This window comes from Zerene cesonia, chromosome 24, assembly GCF_012273895.1.
Source record: "Zerene cesonia ecotype Mississippi chromosome 24, Zerene_cesonia_1.1, whole genome shotgun sequence".
NCBI classification, from domain to species: domain Eukaryota; kingdom Metazoa; phylum Arthropoda; class Insecta; order Lepidoptera; family Pieridae; genus Zerene; species Zerene cesonia.
Window position 1 is genome coordinate 4,228,016 of NC_052125.1, and position 16,709 is coordinate 4,244,724.

Here is a 16,709-nt window from a genome sequence, read left to right on the forward strand (position 1 = left end):
ATAAGTATATTGCGATTTAAATAATTTTCAACTTTATCTATAATTTTGATAATAGGCTTAGTTAATATAATATCAATCCCTTTATGCGGAAATGTAAAAATTGGACGATGTTTACTAAGTTATTATGTTGGGCATTGAATCGTTAACACGTTCCGAATAAATACTTGGGAAGTTTATATCATACTAGTGGTCCGCCTCGATGTGGTTCCTGATAGTTATATAGCTTCAGTACTCAGAGATCACACAAATCCAATGGTGAAAGAATTTCTGAAAGCGGTCTGGAGTTATGTATATTATGTAACTAGCTGCACCCGGCAAACGCTGTTCTGCCTTACTCTTATCATTTAGGGGTATGAAAAATAGATGTTGGCCGATTCTCATAGATACCGGATAAGCACAAAAAATTTCATCAAAATTGGTCAAGCCGTTTCGGAGGAGTATGGCAACGAAAACTGTGACACGAGAATTTTATATATTAGATAGTTATCAACAGAGCTGGTGGGTCGTCAGATGCAGTAGCCCCGCCTAAAAACATTAGCAGAGTCTCTGCTAACGTTTTTAGGCGGCTGTTAGGCAATGTTTTATATTTCCATGTATTAACAATCCATTTGGATTACCAACCTTAGCTGATAAGGGATAAAGAAAGGATTGATGGAAAGATCAATAGATAGGATACGGGCTTCGGCTTTTAGTGCTATAAATTAGCGCTGTAAACAAACAAAAAAGTCCTTCAAGCTTTATATTATTGGAATAGATTGGTATCGAGATTGTTATAAGGGATAAGGAAAGGATTGACGATAGGAAATAAGGAATAAACAAGGAAGAATATGGTAAAAGATGCGAGCTTCGGGCTTCGCTACTTACTGTACGGAACACAGTAGCATTCGTCTGCTACTTTTTCAACGGTTTTCTGTGAGGGTGTGGTACTTCCCCGGTGCGAGCTGGCCCAATTCGTGCCGAAGCGTGCTCGACTACCACATGGATGCTTTGCTTTTCATCTTTTCTAGTTTATTTCCTACTATTGTTATCTCATAGTGGGCAACTGTGCTGGTGGTTCGCCTGATGGTAAGCGATCACTAGAGTCTAGTGCCTCTGCTAACGCGCTACTGAAAAGGAGAAAGGAACGGGGGAGGCTGAGGAAAGGAGGCAGGCCCCCGGCTCCACCAGCCACCGTACAAAACACAGTAGTATGCTACTATTTGCTATGAACGCTATTTTTCTGATGGGGTGTGGTACTTCCCCGGAGCGAGCTGGCATTCGTGCTGAAAAGTGATCGCTTGAAAATGTGTGTATATTTATTAAAATTTATGTAACTTCGGGTTGGTTTGAAAGAGGGGATGAAAGTTTCTATAAAAGTTCGTTATTGTCAAATCGATTTTGATGAAACTTGGTATGACGATGGAGCTAAACGTGGGAAAGAACAAACCGTACTTTTTAGTGCGAAGAAAATACTCCTTACCATGTCGCGCAATATAAGCGAAGCGGGCGAAGCCGCGGGCGAAGAGCTATATATGTTCTTTAAAATTTTCTCATTTATAAAGCATTTCAATGATACAAAACTGACAACGAAAATGTATTTTTCATACCACCGGATATGGAGAAAAATAAAAATCTGATTATAATTTCGATTTTCCTGATGTTGTGATAGATGTTTTTTTTGTACGATTACATTTCAAAAACGATAATCACGTTATCGTGGATAAGATTGAATCTCGATGCTTTATTAACAGTGTTTTTCCGGTTTGATTAAAAACATTAATTATAATGATATATCAGAACATCTCGGTTTTCCCCTTTATATCATCATCATCATCATCATCATCATCATCAGCCCATATGCTAGTGACCTGTGACCCACAGAGCTGTAATAACCCAGTAGGTCACAGGGTGGGTGGTTTCATATAATTCGAATCAACTAAATTGTTTCATATTTTCTAATACATACAAGGTAAGAAATTATTGAATCCTATCCTAATCAGCATAATGATATAAACTATATTATGCTGATTTAGATTTATATAAATTTGACTGTTTAAAATAGATCAAAGTCGATTCCAATGGAGTCTTTCGAGTCGAGTTAATGGAGATATCATAGAAAACGTATGCCTCATTTTGCTTCTAAGTCGGATAAATGTACATTGTGAATAATGCAATAATGCTTTTTAAATCACAATTACTCACTAAAGTAATTGATTATTATATTATTCGGAAGCGATAACATTTGGACGAAACCCAGCAATAATTAATCAAACGATTATTGAATAAGCCAAAATAATCAATGGATAAGCTGATATAAGTAGAAAAACAATCGCTTCTAAGAAATAATTGTGTTCGCTAGAACATTCAAAGAAATTTCTTTATGTTGGTATTTACGTGGAAACCATAATTATATAAATACCGAAAGTTCCACTTTTAAGGGCTGTACTGTAATTTTGTAAGTTATTTTTAAAACGAAATAAATACATGACCCAACAAAGAAAATAATACAAAAGCGAAAAATGAATTAATGTAATTTTTAATTGCGCTATCTACTCTTTGTAGTTGTTTGTCGGGTCTAACCAAGTGTAGCATGTGGTTTAACAGTAAATTACAGGTCAAGAATATACACAGCCGTAAGACGAGGTACTACACAACATAACAATAACAATGTATTTTCATCATCATCATCAGCCCATATATATGTTATCACTGCTGGGACGCAGGCCTCCTATGAGGAGTAAATATTTTTTTTTCAATACATGTACTTTATTTACCACTATTTACAAGTACGTATAAAAGAAACACAAACATTTATTTATTCAATTAGACTTCTTATAGAAGCACTTTTGAATCGTCATAACACAGTTTTAACATTTACCACCGGATCGGAAGGCAGTTTCTACAGAGAAGAGCCGGCAATAAACTCTGTAGCTGAACAAACAATATAATACAGAGCTAAAAGGCCTTATCGCTACTAAGCGATTTCAACCAGACAATATGAGTAGGATTTTTAATTATATAAAAGAAGAAAGGAGAGAAATTGGTGGGGGGGCAATTTTTTCTTTTAAATTTACATAGATATAATTTGACGTAAGAGATACTAACGCCTACGCAGATACGGCTATCTGCGTAGTCTAAAAATCCATAAAATAGATTGTCATAATGACTATTGATTATCTTCACTAATATTATAATTGCAAAGGTGTAATCGTTTGTTTGTCCTTCTTTTACAACGCAACGGAGCAAATGATTTCTGTCTGGAGATAGGTTAGCTAGAGGCTAAAGGCTATTTCTTACATAAACATGTAAAAAAACATTATTTAAAACGTTATTAGTATTCAAACTCAAAACTCAAACATTTATTTAATCAATTAGACTTTTTATAGAACCACTTTTGTATCGTCTTAACACAGTTTTAACATTTACCAGCGGTTCGGAAAGCAGTTTCTACAGAGAAGAGCTGGCGAGAAACTCTGTAGTGTTCACTGACGTGACATTTATAACGAAAGAAAATTATCCATATTTATTTGAATCTGAATAAAAGTTTGTTATTAGAAACATCGTAGTTAGAGACACACAAAAAACATTCTTTGAGATGTAGATTTTAATAATTACACATATTTACCAGCTGATCCGTCAAACGCTGTTCTGCCTTACTCTTATCATTTAGTGGTATGAAAAACAGGTGTTGGCTGATTCTTAAACCTACGCGATAGCACACAAAATTTCATGAGTATCTGTCTATCCGTTTCGGAGGAGTATACTAACATAGTGACACGAGTATTTTATATTTATTTATTATATATATTTTAAGTATGAAATTTACCAAAATATTTCATTATAGAAATCAATCGATAATCAGTTTTTGGAGTCGACGATAAAATAACAATATGCAATTGCGTAAAACATTTATTAAAATATACAAAAATACATTAAAAATAACAGTATATTTATAGTTATACCGTGCTATAGTACATAAAAACAATGGGATACATTATTCAATTGTTTTTAACATGATACAGTTTTTTGTTTGCCTTCTGGAAGGCTTCTTGAAAAGTGATTGTTTTTTTTTTTAATTTTTTATCTATGCAACGTATAAATTAATAATATAGACAGCTCGCTTTACTAGCTCTACGTAGGTTGCAGGGTATCCTTTCCAAGCCATATCTCATATTGTAAATTAAACAGCTTCAATTTGCTTTACATTCATTAACCTATTCAGTATACTATTGGCCGTAATCGCCTCAACCACATTCAAGCTGCGAGCGCAACTGCACACGACATTGCATTTAAAATCACAGGTTTGCTTCTCCACGTTGAAGGCGAGACCCTCGGGGCAGGTGCCCATTACCCTGGCTCCGTCGACGCACCTCCAGAATTTGGTGCAGTCGGTCTCATCCCTCCAGAACGGTACGTGGCAACCCTTGCACTTCTCATCGCAAGCCGGGGCGCAGCCCGCGGTCGCGGGGTCGTCGCATTTCTGGAAAATATAGTGGACATCGTAAACTATAACGTATATCACAATATCACAATATATTGGAACTGCCACAAGGGCTTTGGCGTGTTGGATCTGTATCCCCCCTTCCAAAAGACTGAGTACCTACCTTCAGGTGGCACCCTAGTTTGATATTGAATTGATAAATTACGAAAATTAGTTAATAAGGGGGATTACAAATACTTTTCCCTTCAGGACACGGAACGAAGTACTTAAAAGAAGTTGTATCAGGAAGGTAGATATACACAATTTTCGTATCCTTCTTTTCTATGTCATCGTCGGCAATGGAGTTGGTGGGTTGCCCGATGGTAAGCGCTACTACCGCCCATGAACATTTGGAGAAGCTTTAGGTTAATTGCAGATCCTTTCGCCTCTACAAATGGATTACCGACATCGCATTGGAAAGGGATTAAGAAGGAATGATGAAAGGAATAAAGGAAAGGACTGGGAAGGTTAAGAAAAAGGGTTAAGGACCTCTGACTCTCTCACTCACCGAACGAAACGCAGCTGTATGCTATTTCACGACGGTCTTCTGTGGGGATGTGGTATTTCCCCGGTTCCAGCTGGCCCAATTCGAGCCGAAGCGTGCTCGAATACCACATACTTCTAATGTGATCTTAATAAATTTGATAATAACAGCAACGCGAAGGTTTGTGGGAATTGAGTAATGCTTGTTAAACACAAAAATAACTATATCACTAGCTTTCTACCTTTTCCCGCGTTATCAAAGGAAATTCCCCTGGGAATGAGATGTTTTACCGGATAAAAGTAGCCTATGTCACTCTCTAGCCACCTTACTATCTCCAAACATAGAAATCATAGCATATAATCACTCCATTGCGACGTGTAAGAGAATAAACAAGCACGCTTCCGCATTTATAATATTGGTAGGGATAGTTCCAATAAACATGCCAAGCCATACCACGCAAGTGAAGAACAGAAGCGAAATGACGTATATTTGTTACTCTATCACGCAAGCAATTGACATTTTAACTAACCCCTGAAAGTAACTTTACTAGTCCAATAACCAATACCCAACATTTATCAATCAAAAGTTCGACGGCATGTGACATCTGCCAACCCGCAATTGGCCAGCGTGGTGGATTATGGTCTGAACCCTCATAGGAGGCCTATTTTAGCGGGAACATATATGGGCTGATGACGATAGTAATAACCTTGTTCGAACATTTCATTTAACATTACCTGTAGGTTGGCGTTGAAATGTAATCCATTGGGGCATTTGGCCAATAACTTTTCACCGTTAATGCAGAAGTAAAATTGGCAGCAGTCCGATTCGTGTTTCAGAAGTCTTGTGATACAAAAGTCTGCAGGACACCCGTTCGGAAGGTCGCCACCACCAGTTTCACCACCGCCATCTTCTCCACCTCCATTGTCACACCCGCAGGATCCATCACCGCCCGTTTCACCACATCCATTTCCACCACCGCCATCTTCTCCACCTCCATTTTCACACCCGCAGGATCCGTCACTGCCTGTTTCGCCACCTCCCGTTTCACCACATCCAGTTCCACCGCCGCCGGTTTCACCACCACCGTTTTCACAGCCGCAGGATCCACCATCACCCGATTCTCCACCCCCCGTTTCACCACATCCACTTTGACCACCGCCGGTTCCACTATCGCATCCAGCGGTTGATGGATCCTCACAGCTCTAACAAGAAAATATTATATTAAAACAGGGCTAAGACATTTTTAAGACTCCCATCCATCCATCCATCATCATCATACAATCACAAATAATGTCACTCATCGTTAGCAATTACAATAATTAACTGTATTTTTAAGTAGGAAATCTCGTGTCCCTTAGTGGGGTATGCAGATATGATGAGATATGGCAGATGATTTGCATCTGTTTCACTGATCGATATTATAGTGGACAAGGCTGAGACATTTTTTGTCAGTCCCCATCGGGAAAGGAACCCATCCCTCAGTGCTAGGCTCACGCGTTAACCACGGCACCAAGGCACGGTCAGTGACCTTTATTTGCTAGTAATGAAAGAAACTGCTAGCCCAAAAGGTAGCGAGAATGTATAATGTCTTGTTAATTATATTGCTGATAGGATAACTTGATGAATGATTCTTACAAACAATGTCAAAGTTAATGACTTAAAAGTTATGAAAATCAATAAAATATATTAATTCTTCCACACAATATTCATATCTGTGTTACACTGGAATATACGCTCAAATCTTTATAATATTTATGTCTACACATACAATATTGTTTTAATTTTTTGTTATAATTTCTTTTTTATCTTTCCTTTATACCTCATTATCCATTTAGTATATAAGTAGAATGTTTGATTATTTAAATATTTATTATATATATCAGCTATCAGCTTTTCCGTTAATTTGTAATCCTGTGCTTGTACATAAACCGTAACTCCAACCGTCGCGGTCGATGGGGATTCCTGAAAATCAGTGCTGTTAGTGGTCCGTTGAACACTACAGCTTTACACTGAGTAGTCCCTTTTGATGGTGGACATTACCACACAGTGCTTGTGTTATGTTTATTATTTAAGGCTAGAATTAGTTAGATTTAGTACTTAATTTGTTTATTATTTTGTTTGTTATTAGTTTTAGTCTATTAATATATTTTTTTTTTGTTATTATTCATATTTGTTTTTTTTTTCTTTCATTTTGTGTTTTTTCGTATTGTGTGGTTTGTCTGTAGTCAATAAATGGTTTTATTATTATTATTATAATCTCACAAATAAAGCACATAATTGAATAACATACCTTTTGTTTATCGCTGAAATGCGTCCCAGGCGCGCAGGATCTCAGTACCTTTTTCCCATGCACGCATTGGTAGTATTTAGAACAATCAGACTCGTGGGGCAGCAGCATCTCTATCTGGAAGTTAGCTGGACAACCATTGGGTAAGGTTCCGTTGTTGCAGCAACCAGTGCTGCAAGTTGGATCGCACCCAGCGTTCACTGGACTGTCGCATACCTTGGGAATGTAATTTTCAATTGATTGATTTTTTTTTAAACGATCTTCCGAATGATGTTACGATGTTACGAGTATATTTGACATTCATGAGCTATATTTAAATTGGTATAATTTTTCCACAACACGATAATGAGATTAAAATAAAAACAATGACTTGGATAATTGACAAAAATTACATTACCGTCAATGTCGTAACAACAGAGATATCAGAACTGTTTCTTTTTTGTATCTTGTCATAATTTATGCAAAGGCAAGGATTCTTAGCGGAAGCCTACATCATCATCATACCTGCATGTCCAATTTCAGCCTGTACTGTTACTGTACGTTGATGGATCCGTCAATCAATTTGCGTTTTATATTAAAGACAAACGGTCCACCCCCTTTTCGCGCGTGGTACATATGTAGCCTAGGGCCTTCTTCAATAGATGGGCTATTTAACACTGAAAGAATTTTTCAAATCGGCCCAGTAGTTCCTGTGATTGGGGCCTTCAACCAAACAAAGAAACTCTTCATTTTTATTATATTAGTATAGATGTTCTGAGGAGAACTGTGGATGCTTGGTCAAGGCATAAATATTTAAAAACTTATCAGTACAGATTTCACATACCCTGCCCAAACTTACCTCCGCCTTAGCATTGAAGTGCTGGCCTTTCGGACACGACTCCAGAACTTTCTCCCCCTTCACGCAGTTGTAGTACTTGCTACAGTCCGACTCGTGGGGGAACTGGCGTCTGACTGTGTGATCAGACGGGCAGCCGTTAGCCAAGGTCCCGTTGCAGTCGGCTATATTCGCTTTACTGCCGCAAGCACAGCGCACCAAGTTCGGGTGGTCGCAAACCTGGAACAATTGAATTTTCAGGGTTTCCGTAACCAAGGAGTAAAACAGGACACTATTACCAAGATTCCGCCACCTTCGTCTGCCAGTCTGTCCATGTGTCTGGCGGTTTCATGAACCGTGAAAGCTACAAATGAGATCTTGCGCTTTCTTATTGTTCATATAAGACATTTAAAATTACTGAGATGGTCTTTTTCTATAGCCGCTGAATAATAAAAAAATGGAATATATAAACTTAGTTTCTAAATTGATAATGTTTAAGCCAATGAATTATTGAATTATCCACGAATAAATATAGAATTATCTTGAATTATAACAATTGTCTCACTTGCTCATTTACAGAGGCAACGCAAGGAATTTATTTAATCCTGGCGACCCTGATTGGGAAAAAAGGTAAACTGAGGAAATTGTCACTGATTCTTGATAACTAACTACTTATACAAAGTTTGAAATAAATATTTCGTTCCGCTTAGAATCGTTTAAGGTGAGTTAAAATCGAGTTTAAACGAGTTGGTTACATACAAACATACAGGTGTATAAAAGCGTGTTAATAATAGATACATTTTTAAGCGGCACCCATGCTACAAAGTTCTGTAAATGTAATACCGTTTTTGTATATAATAACTCTATAACTCACAAATGGCCAGCGTTTCTTTTTATTTTGTAATTATTTTGTCTATCGTAATATCGTAAATCCGTATCCCGTAGGAATATCTGGATAAAAAGTTGCCTATATGTTATTCCAGTTGTCCAGCTGTCTACGTACCAAATTTCATTGCAATCGGTTCAGTAGTTTTTGCGTGAAAGAGTAACAAATACACATACAACCCTATAAACTTTCGCATTTATAATATTAGTAGGATTTACAAGATTTTTTATTCGCTAATAGGTCAGCGTTTTCGCCTGATGCTAAGCTGAGATTTTCTTTATTTTTCGCATATGTATTTTGACTTCTTATGTATATTGTGTATGTTATTTTATGTGTATCTTTTCATGTCCTAATATTTTCGTGTTATTGACAATAAATGTTATTATTGTTATAAGATCTGGCCTAAGATCGAGCACGCTTCCCTCGAAATACCTGTTCACTCTCCTCTTGAATACCAACAGATTGTACTTGACGCGGGATACAGACTCTGAAAGCCTTTTCCAGTCTCTTGTCTAGGAATAAAGAATATTTTCTCACACACAAACTTATCACTTACATAAATCAAAGTAACTTTCTCTGTCCCTATGTGTTATGTATGCTTAAATCTTTAAAACGCCAGAACGGATTTTGATGGGGTTTATCTAAATAGATAGTGTGGTTCAAGAGGAAGGTTTATATGTATAACATCTATTGAACTACTCCAAATTTAACGCGGGCAAAAGCTATTATATTATATATAAATTCCTATGAAAATGAGATGATTCGCTGCGTAAAGGTAATTTAATCATTCTCTAGCCTCCAGGCTAGATAAGAATCGTATCAGGAAATCGCTTCGTTGCCACGCAAAAGAAAAAAATGCAAATATTTTACACACAAATTACAATTAAAATGCTAAGGACGCCGTCCGCACGGGAACGGTACGTGGGGGCTCTCTTTAGTTTGCATTTAAGTTTTCAATATTTCAATTTTTCCCATTACATTGCTAGAATAGACTCCGATTTGTATCGTGCAGATATAGATGTAGTCAAATAATATTCAATTAGAAAGAAACATTTATTTATCTCTTTTATTGAAACTTCTTTAGAATCGTTGTGATTTCAACCTGATGCCACGGAAAAAACGACAGGTAAGAGACACAAATACAAAAATGTGTAGAACGAAGCCAGGAAAGAATGAGACAGAAATATACATACTATGATTTACTGAAGTTTCTCTTTTATCGTGTGTGAATCGCACACACACCTTTTTTGACGTGACAACGTCTTAAATTAGGTTGCGGCTCGGAGTCACTCATGAAAAAGGTAACGTTACGATGAGTCACCGAACTATGATCGGTCCGCCGCGCGCGCAGCACTAGAGAATTAGGCGCATTGAATCGGCGCGTGCTTTGTGTCTCTGTCTCTGTCTTTTTAGTAAACAAAATATATATTTTCTATAGTTAAAATTTGTGCAATTCTTATTTTCATTCAATTCCTTGTACCTATTGTGCAATTTAATAATATTCATATCAATAAATATTCTACCGAGAAAAAGACGTTGTCACGTAAAATCTTCGCCCGTAAAACCGACTTTACAGGCAACCATTTTTTTTAAAGGAAATAAGTTTTTAAAAAGCAAATTGTTTTTTGTACCTCCATCTGTATAGCTCGTAATTCACAATTAAACAAAAAACACACACTACACTTATAACAATAGTAAAGATATCAATTATCATTATACGAGTACATAAGATAATGCAGGTTTGCGATTAGCCGAATTCTTTTGATAACATCCAGTTCTGTTAATTAAGACCATTAGGTATTTAAATTGTTTTCTTTTCCCTACCCTTCCCAGTCCATGCCTTCTTTCTAGTCGTCAATCCTTATCCCTTAAAAGCAGTGGTGGCTTAACTCAGGCGGACTTCATCGATAAGTCGAGGTTCGAGACCGGGCGAGCGTGCAGGAAATAAATAGATTTTTCAATTTATCTGCACATGTGGATAACATCACCACAGCTTAAAACGGTGAAGGAAAACATCGTGAGGAAACCGGCATACTCAAGAATCAAAAGTGAAAACGGCATGTGACATCTGACAACCCGCACTTGGCCAGCGTGGTAGATTATGGCCTGAGCCCTCAAAGGAGGCCTGTGTCCCAGCAGTGGGAACATATATGGGCTGATGATGATGACCCATTAAAAGCGGACAGCGCATTCACAGAGGCATTACCTCTGCGAATGTTCACGGGCTGTGGTGATCGCTTACCATCAGGCGAACCACCGGCTCAGTTGTCCGTAACATAAAAAATATTACATAGGCTATATATGTACCGCGAAACGGCAGTATCAAAAAAGCGGAGGTTGGTATAAGTATTTTATCGTTTAGTAGTAAATCAATGGATAAAAAGCGCAATAATATTATTGTATATTATATCGATAAAGAATGCGCAATTCTTAGAAATGTTTTATGACCCCGGGGAATATTACGTCTTCCTATTTTTTATCCGACTACAAAAACGTTCTTAATTCGAACGTATTTTTGTGTAATTTAATTAAATATGTTTCGTTATTTTAAAGATCTAAGCATAAAGACACATAGGCGGCGGTATGCGACTTTGTTTTATACTATGTAGTGATTCCTCGCAATGACCGTTAACAACTTTTGACTAATTGAACAATCAAAATTAAGAATATAATTCTGAATAATACACGCAGCTCGCTTTTACAGTAAGATAGTGGCACTATATCTAAATTGACAGGCGTTGGTTTCTCTCAAAACTACTAAACGCGTCAGCTGTTTATAACAATAATTGCTGTATGTCATTGATCTATCATCATTTTAATATTTGCAATAATTGAAAAACCTATTTATTCGTTTTTCTTTTCAATATTTTACAACAACAAATGAGCTCTCTCTAATTGTGCTTGTTCCATTATCATCTGTAGGTGAGATTGTAATTGACGTCATACTGGTGAATGCTATTATTTTATGCCCATCTACCATTCTAAATCTGGTGATCTTTCTTTCTTTCTTTGGAATTAAGCAGGGATTGTCCAGGGAAGGATACGGTAGAAGATATGGGCCTCCGGCTTCCCCACGCACCGTACGAAATACAGTGGCATGCTACTACTTTACGCCGGACCTCTGTGGGGGTGTGGTACTTCCCCGATGCGAGCTGACCTATGCATGACTACCACATATCAAAATATATATTTTAAAGAACTGGTTAAAAGGAAAACCTGTTATATTTGACGATAAGAAACTTAAATAAGATAAACGAAATCAACTGATATGATCACGTGTCAGACTTTATCAAGGAAAGTACTGATTAAGTTTTAAAAAACTCATAAAAGTCTCGTGTCCCCTAGTAGGGTATGGGGTAGATCATATTCATCTGTAGATCATTCTGTGTCCTGCCAGATCGAGGCATTTTATTGGGAGTCCCCATCCGGAATCGAACCTTGGACCCCTTGGTCCTACACTCAGGTCTTAACCACTGTAGCACGTAGGCGTTAAGAAGCAACTGATAATGCTCAAAAAACTCACCAGGGTACTAACTAACAATATTGTAACGTCATACAAACAATAGAGATGCGAGATAACTCGCATATAACTTACGCGCTTAGATTTCGGATGCGCTTGGCGTACAACATTAATATACGAATATGCATAACTTCAAAAACATGTAGTAGGTAAATTTAAATACTAATTAATTGTTTTAATTAATGTTAGATTTATCGTTCGTTTGTAAAACTTGATTGACAACTCATAAATGGATTCCATCCCAAATACTTCAGTAGTTCAAACTCAAACTCAAACATTCAACTAGACTTCTTATAAGCACTTTTGAATCGTCATAATATTACACAGTTACAACATTTACCAGTTGTAAACTACATTCTTCAATCGAAAAGAAAAATAATAAAAAATATGTATTACATCTTATCTTATATCTTTAAACGGGCAATTCTTGTATATATATATATATATATATATATATATATATATAATTGGAATCTCGGAATCGGCTCCAACGATTTTAATGAAATTTAGTATATAGGGGGTTTCGGGGGCGATAAATCGAGCTAGGAATCTTTTTTAGAAAATGTCATATTCGTGTTTTTTTTTTTCCTGACATCTATTGGTGAATAATAATACTATTTTGCTTCGTAGATAGCTGGACAACTGAAATAACACATAGGCACTTTTTATACCGATATTCCTACGGGATACGGACATACGCGGTTTCAACCGCGGGTCACAGCTAGTATATTATAATTAGATAATTTTCTCATATTATGATATGCATGTTACCATGCTCCTGGGAATCTGCTTGACCAATTTATATGAAACCAGCTGCAACCCGCGTGTTACCCGGATAAAAAGTAGCCTATATGCTAATAAGTGGGGTATCCCTTAGCCAGGAAACCGAAAGAGTAGAAGAAATTCGATTGCTGATGAAAAAAGATGCGGGTTCTAATCCCGCCTCAAAAAAAAAACTAATTTATAAAATACTGGCAGTTCGCTACGGTTTCTCCCATGGAACATATAAGCTGCAGCTTCTTTCAGCTTCGCTGAATGACAGCAGCGAAGTTGCAGCTTTGTTATGGTGAAAGAATTAAAATCGATCTTGTAGTTTTTGACTTTATCCTTTACAAACAAACAAACAAAAATACAAACTCTTGCGCTCTATAATATTAGTGTAGATTTTGACTACTGTAAAGCTGAAAATTTGCATTTTTTCTACTCACTTGCTTCTCAAATGAGAACAGCGTCCCAGGAGCACAGCACCGGGCATCATTCCTTCGTGTCCCATATTCACAGTAATAGAACTTGGCACAGCTTGTCTCGTGGGGCAGGAGATAGTGCCGGCCGTCGGAGGGGCATTTGAAGTTGTATCCCTCACACGGGTATGCGATGAACGCTAGGAAAGAGTTCGGAAATTATTTTTTTATGTCATCTTCGGTCGTCGAGCTGGTGGGACGCCTGATGGTGTGCTACCACCGCCCATGAACATTTGGAGAGGCGTAGGGTCGATTCCAACCTTTCGCCTCTACAAATGGATTGCAATTCAAGTTAGAAAGGGATTAAGAAAGGATCGCTGAGAGGTATAGAGGAAATGACTGGGAAGGGTAAGGAAAAGGATATGAGAAATTCTGTTCCGGCTAACCTCCGAATTCGCTAGCCGATCTTAATAAGACTTTCCCTACCAGATAGCTAATATTGACCTATTATCAAAATTAAAGCAACACAAAATACAGAACTCACCAAGCAATAAAAAATACTGTAGATTAATCATTTTAACCGTAGCATATCACTGCAGTGCAGGACTTTCTCATTCTGCCAAGATATTATTTACTTACCTATATATATTAAAATAATAGATAACTAAATAGTGCAATAATTGTAGTTAATGCATAAATCACGTATTAACATCTAGTTATAATAATCGTACATGAAAACTAATGTATACAATAATGTTCTAGATTGAGTTTCTTGGAACTCATGATGCAGTCATAAAGCAGTGTTAACTCAAAAATTTATTGATTCTATTAGGCTTTTCCTAACCGCACTTTTAAATAACCATAATATAATAGTTTTATCATATACTTTTATAATTTTCTGCGCAGAAAAGGTGGCAAGAAACTCTGTAGTTGTTCTTTTAAATTCATGTCAATTTTTCATTTTAATTTTACATAGTTGCCCAGCTGTCTACGTACCAAATTTCATTGCAATAGGTTCAGTAGTTTTTGCGTGAAAGAGCAACAAACACACACACACATCCTTACAAACTAATTTTGACCTTGTCTGTTAGTCTTTCTATCATCTTAAGTTATTTTATATTGTGTTGATGTGAACAGCACGAGTGGTGTAGCTAGAAAACACTGCTAAATGGGGCAAAAATGGGGCTTACTATCTCGTGTAGGGTCAACTTTAAGACGCTTTCCTTTTATTAGCGGGCAACTGAGCTGGTGGTTGTCCTGATGCTAAGCTATCACCACCACCCATGAACATTTGCAGACGTAGTGCCGCTGTAAATGCGTTGCCCGTTATAAGGGACAAAGGATAAGGAAAGGATTGATGACTGAAAAGAAGAAATGTACTGGAAAGGGTGAGGAAAAGGATATAGGCCGTTTCAGTAACCTACCCCTTCATAACAGTTTGAAGCATTGGTTAAGGCATCGGTTGCTCTGGTGGTTTCTCTGTTCGCTAATTTTTGCATTTTTTTTAATTGAGCGTACTTCTATCTATTCCGCGTGAGTACGTAATGATTTTACAAATAATGTCACATAAATACATCAGAAATTAATATTTCCTATGGGACCACTGATCACAAGTGTATATGACTGATAAAATCTTAAGTTATCAACGTGTAAAAGCATTAATTGTTCGGCATTAACAAGTAATTGTTATCTTTAGTGGTCATTATTATACAGATCGCGTTACGCATACTATGTAATGTTGGAGTCGAGCACGCTTCGGCACGCACCGGAGAAGTACCACAACCCTACAGAAAACTGGCGTGAAATAGCATTCTGCTGTGTTTCGTTCGGTGAGTGGGGGAGCTCGAGGCCTATATCCTTTTCCTTAATAAAGGACTGGGAGGGGTCCCAGTAATTTCCATTATTCCTAACATAAATCCTTTTTTTTAATCCCTTTCCAATGTGAAGTCGGCTTTCGGTGACACATAAAAAATATTAATAAAAGGACATCTACATTAATAAGAGCAAATTCACGATATTTGTAATGTGTATATTATAGTTACCATATTAATACATAGATGTCGTCAATATAAATCCATTTTTGTACCTATATTATAGTATTTAAAGTAATAATTGTACAAAATTTTCAAGTATTGTTGAAACTATAAATAAGGCAAATTTTGTCTCATTTTATTCATAATTATTCTATAATGCGCCATCTAGAGTGGTTTATATGCACTAACAATAATTTTACTATTCTCAAAATGGAAACGTTTCACATGTTCGAATGATAGATGGCGTTGATATAAAAATATTCAAATAATATTTCTTCAATACCAACAATTGTTTTGAGTTAATGATAGCAAGATGGCGCTATGTGTTATGTCCGAGGAAAAACTGTGGCATTAATTAGTTAGGTGAATGATAGTTTTTATTAATTGTGAATAACTAATTTAAGACATAATGTACTAAATAACAATACGGTTTATGTTAACTACGACATTTTTTAATACATTATAAAAAGGAAATTTTTGAATCTTTGTATTTTTACAAAATCAGAGGACCGATTTCGAAAATTCTTTCTACATTAAAACGATGTAACTTCACTGAGTGACATAGTCTATGTATGTACCACAGGCGTAACCGGGGCAAAAAGCTTATTAAATAAATAAATTGACGAGAGGATTTGCATACCTACCACAGAGTTGCGAAGTCGACATGTGAAAAGAGGTTTTTATTGTTTATTACTATTAATTAAATTTCTAATAATCATACTTAGTATGCAACTGAGTAGTTCGCGTGATGGTAAGCGATCACCACCGCCCACTACCATTTCTAGCGATAGTCTCAGTAAATGCGTTACCGGCTTATCACTACATAGTATAAAGCAAAGTCACTTTCTGTCCCTGTGTCCCTATGTATGCTTAAATCTTTAAAACTATGCAACGGATTTTGATAGGGTTTTTTTTAATAGATAAAGTGATTTAAGAGGAAGGATTATATGTATTATAACATCTATTAAACTACTCTAAATTTAACGCGTGCGAAGTCGCGATCTATTTTAGGATATATTTTATTCTTTTAACCAATGTAATTATT

The 16,709-nt window shown here is 36.6% G+C and overlaps 1 protein-coding gene across 1 annotated transcript; it reads right to left on the reverse strand.

The window, feature by feature from the left end:
* Positions 1–3,957: 3,957 nt before the first annotated feature.
* On the reverse strand, positions 3,958–14,242 carry LOC119836376 (chondroitin proteoglycan-2-like). Its single transcript, XM_038361681.1, has 6 exons — positions 14,176–14,242; positions 13,659–13,831; positions 8,069–8,284; positions 7,234–7,446; positions 5,678–6,145; positions 3,958–4,459 (listed from the first exon to the last, which is right to left on the reverse strand). Exons 1-6 carry the CDS (start codon positions 14,204–14,206, stop codon positions 4,160–4,162), a joined length of 1,401 nt encoding a protein of 466 aa, XP_038217609.1. The 5' UTR covers positions 14,207–14,242; the 3' UTR covers positions 3,958–4,159.
* Between the last annotated feature and the right edge of the window lie 2,467 nt (positions 14,243–16,709).

Coding starts and splice junctions, on each gene's coding strand:
- LOC119836376 (XM_038361681.1), bottom strand. CDS start 14,206: ATGATTAATCTACAGTATTTTTTATTGCTTG. Junction 13,832..14,175: donor ACAGTATTTTTTATTGCTTG/GTGAGTTCTGTA, acceptor ACTCTTTCCTAG/CGTTCATCGCATACCCGTGT. Junction 8,285..13,658: donor TGTTCTCATTTGAGAAGCAA/GTGAGTAGAAAA, acceptor CAATTGTTCCAG/GTTTGCGACCACCCGAACTT.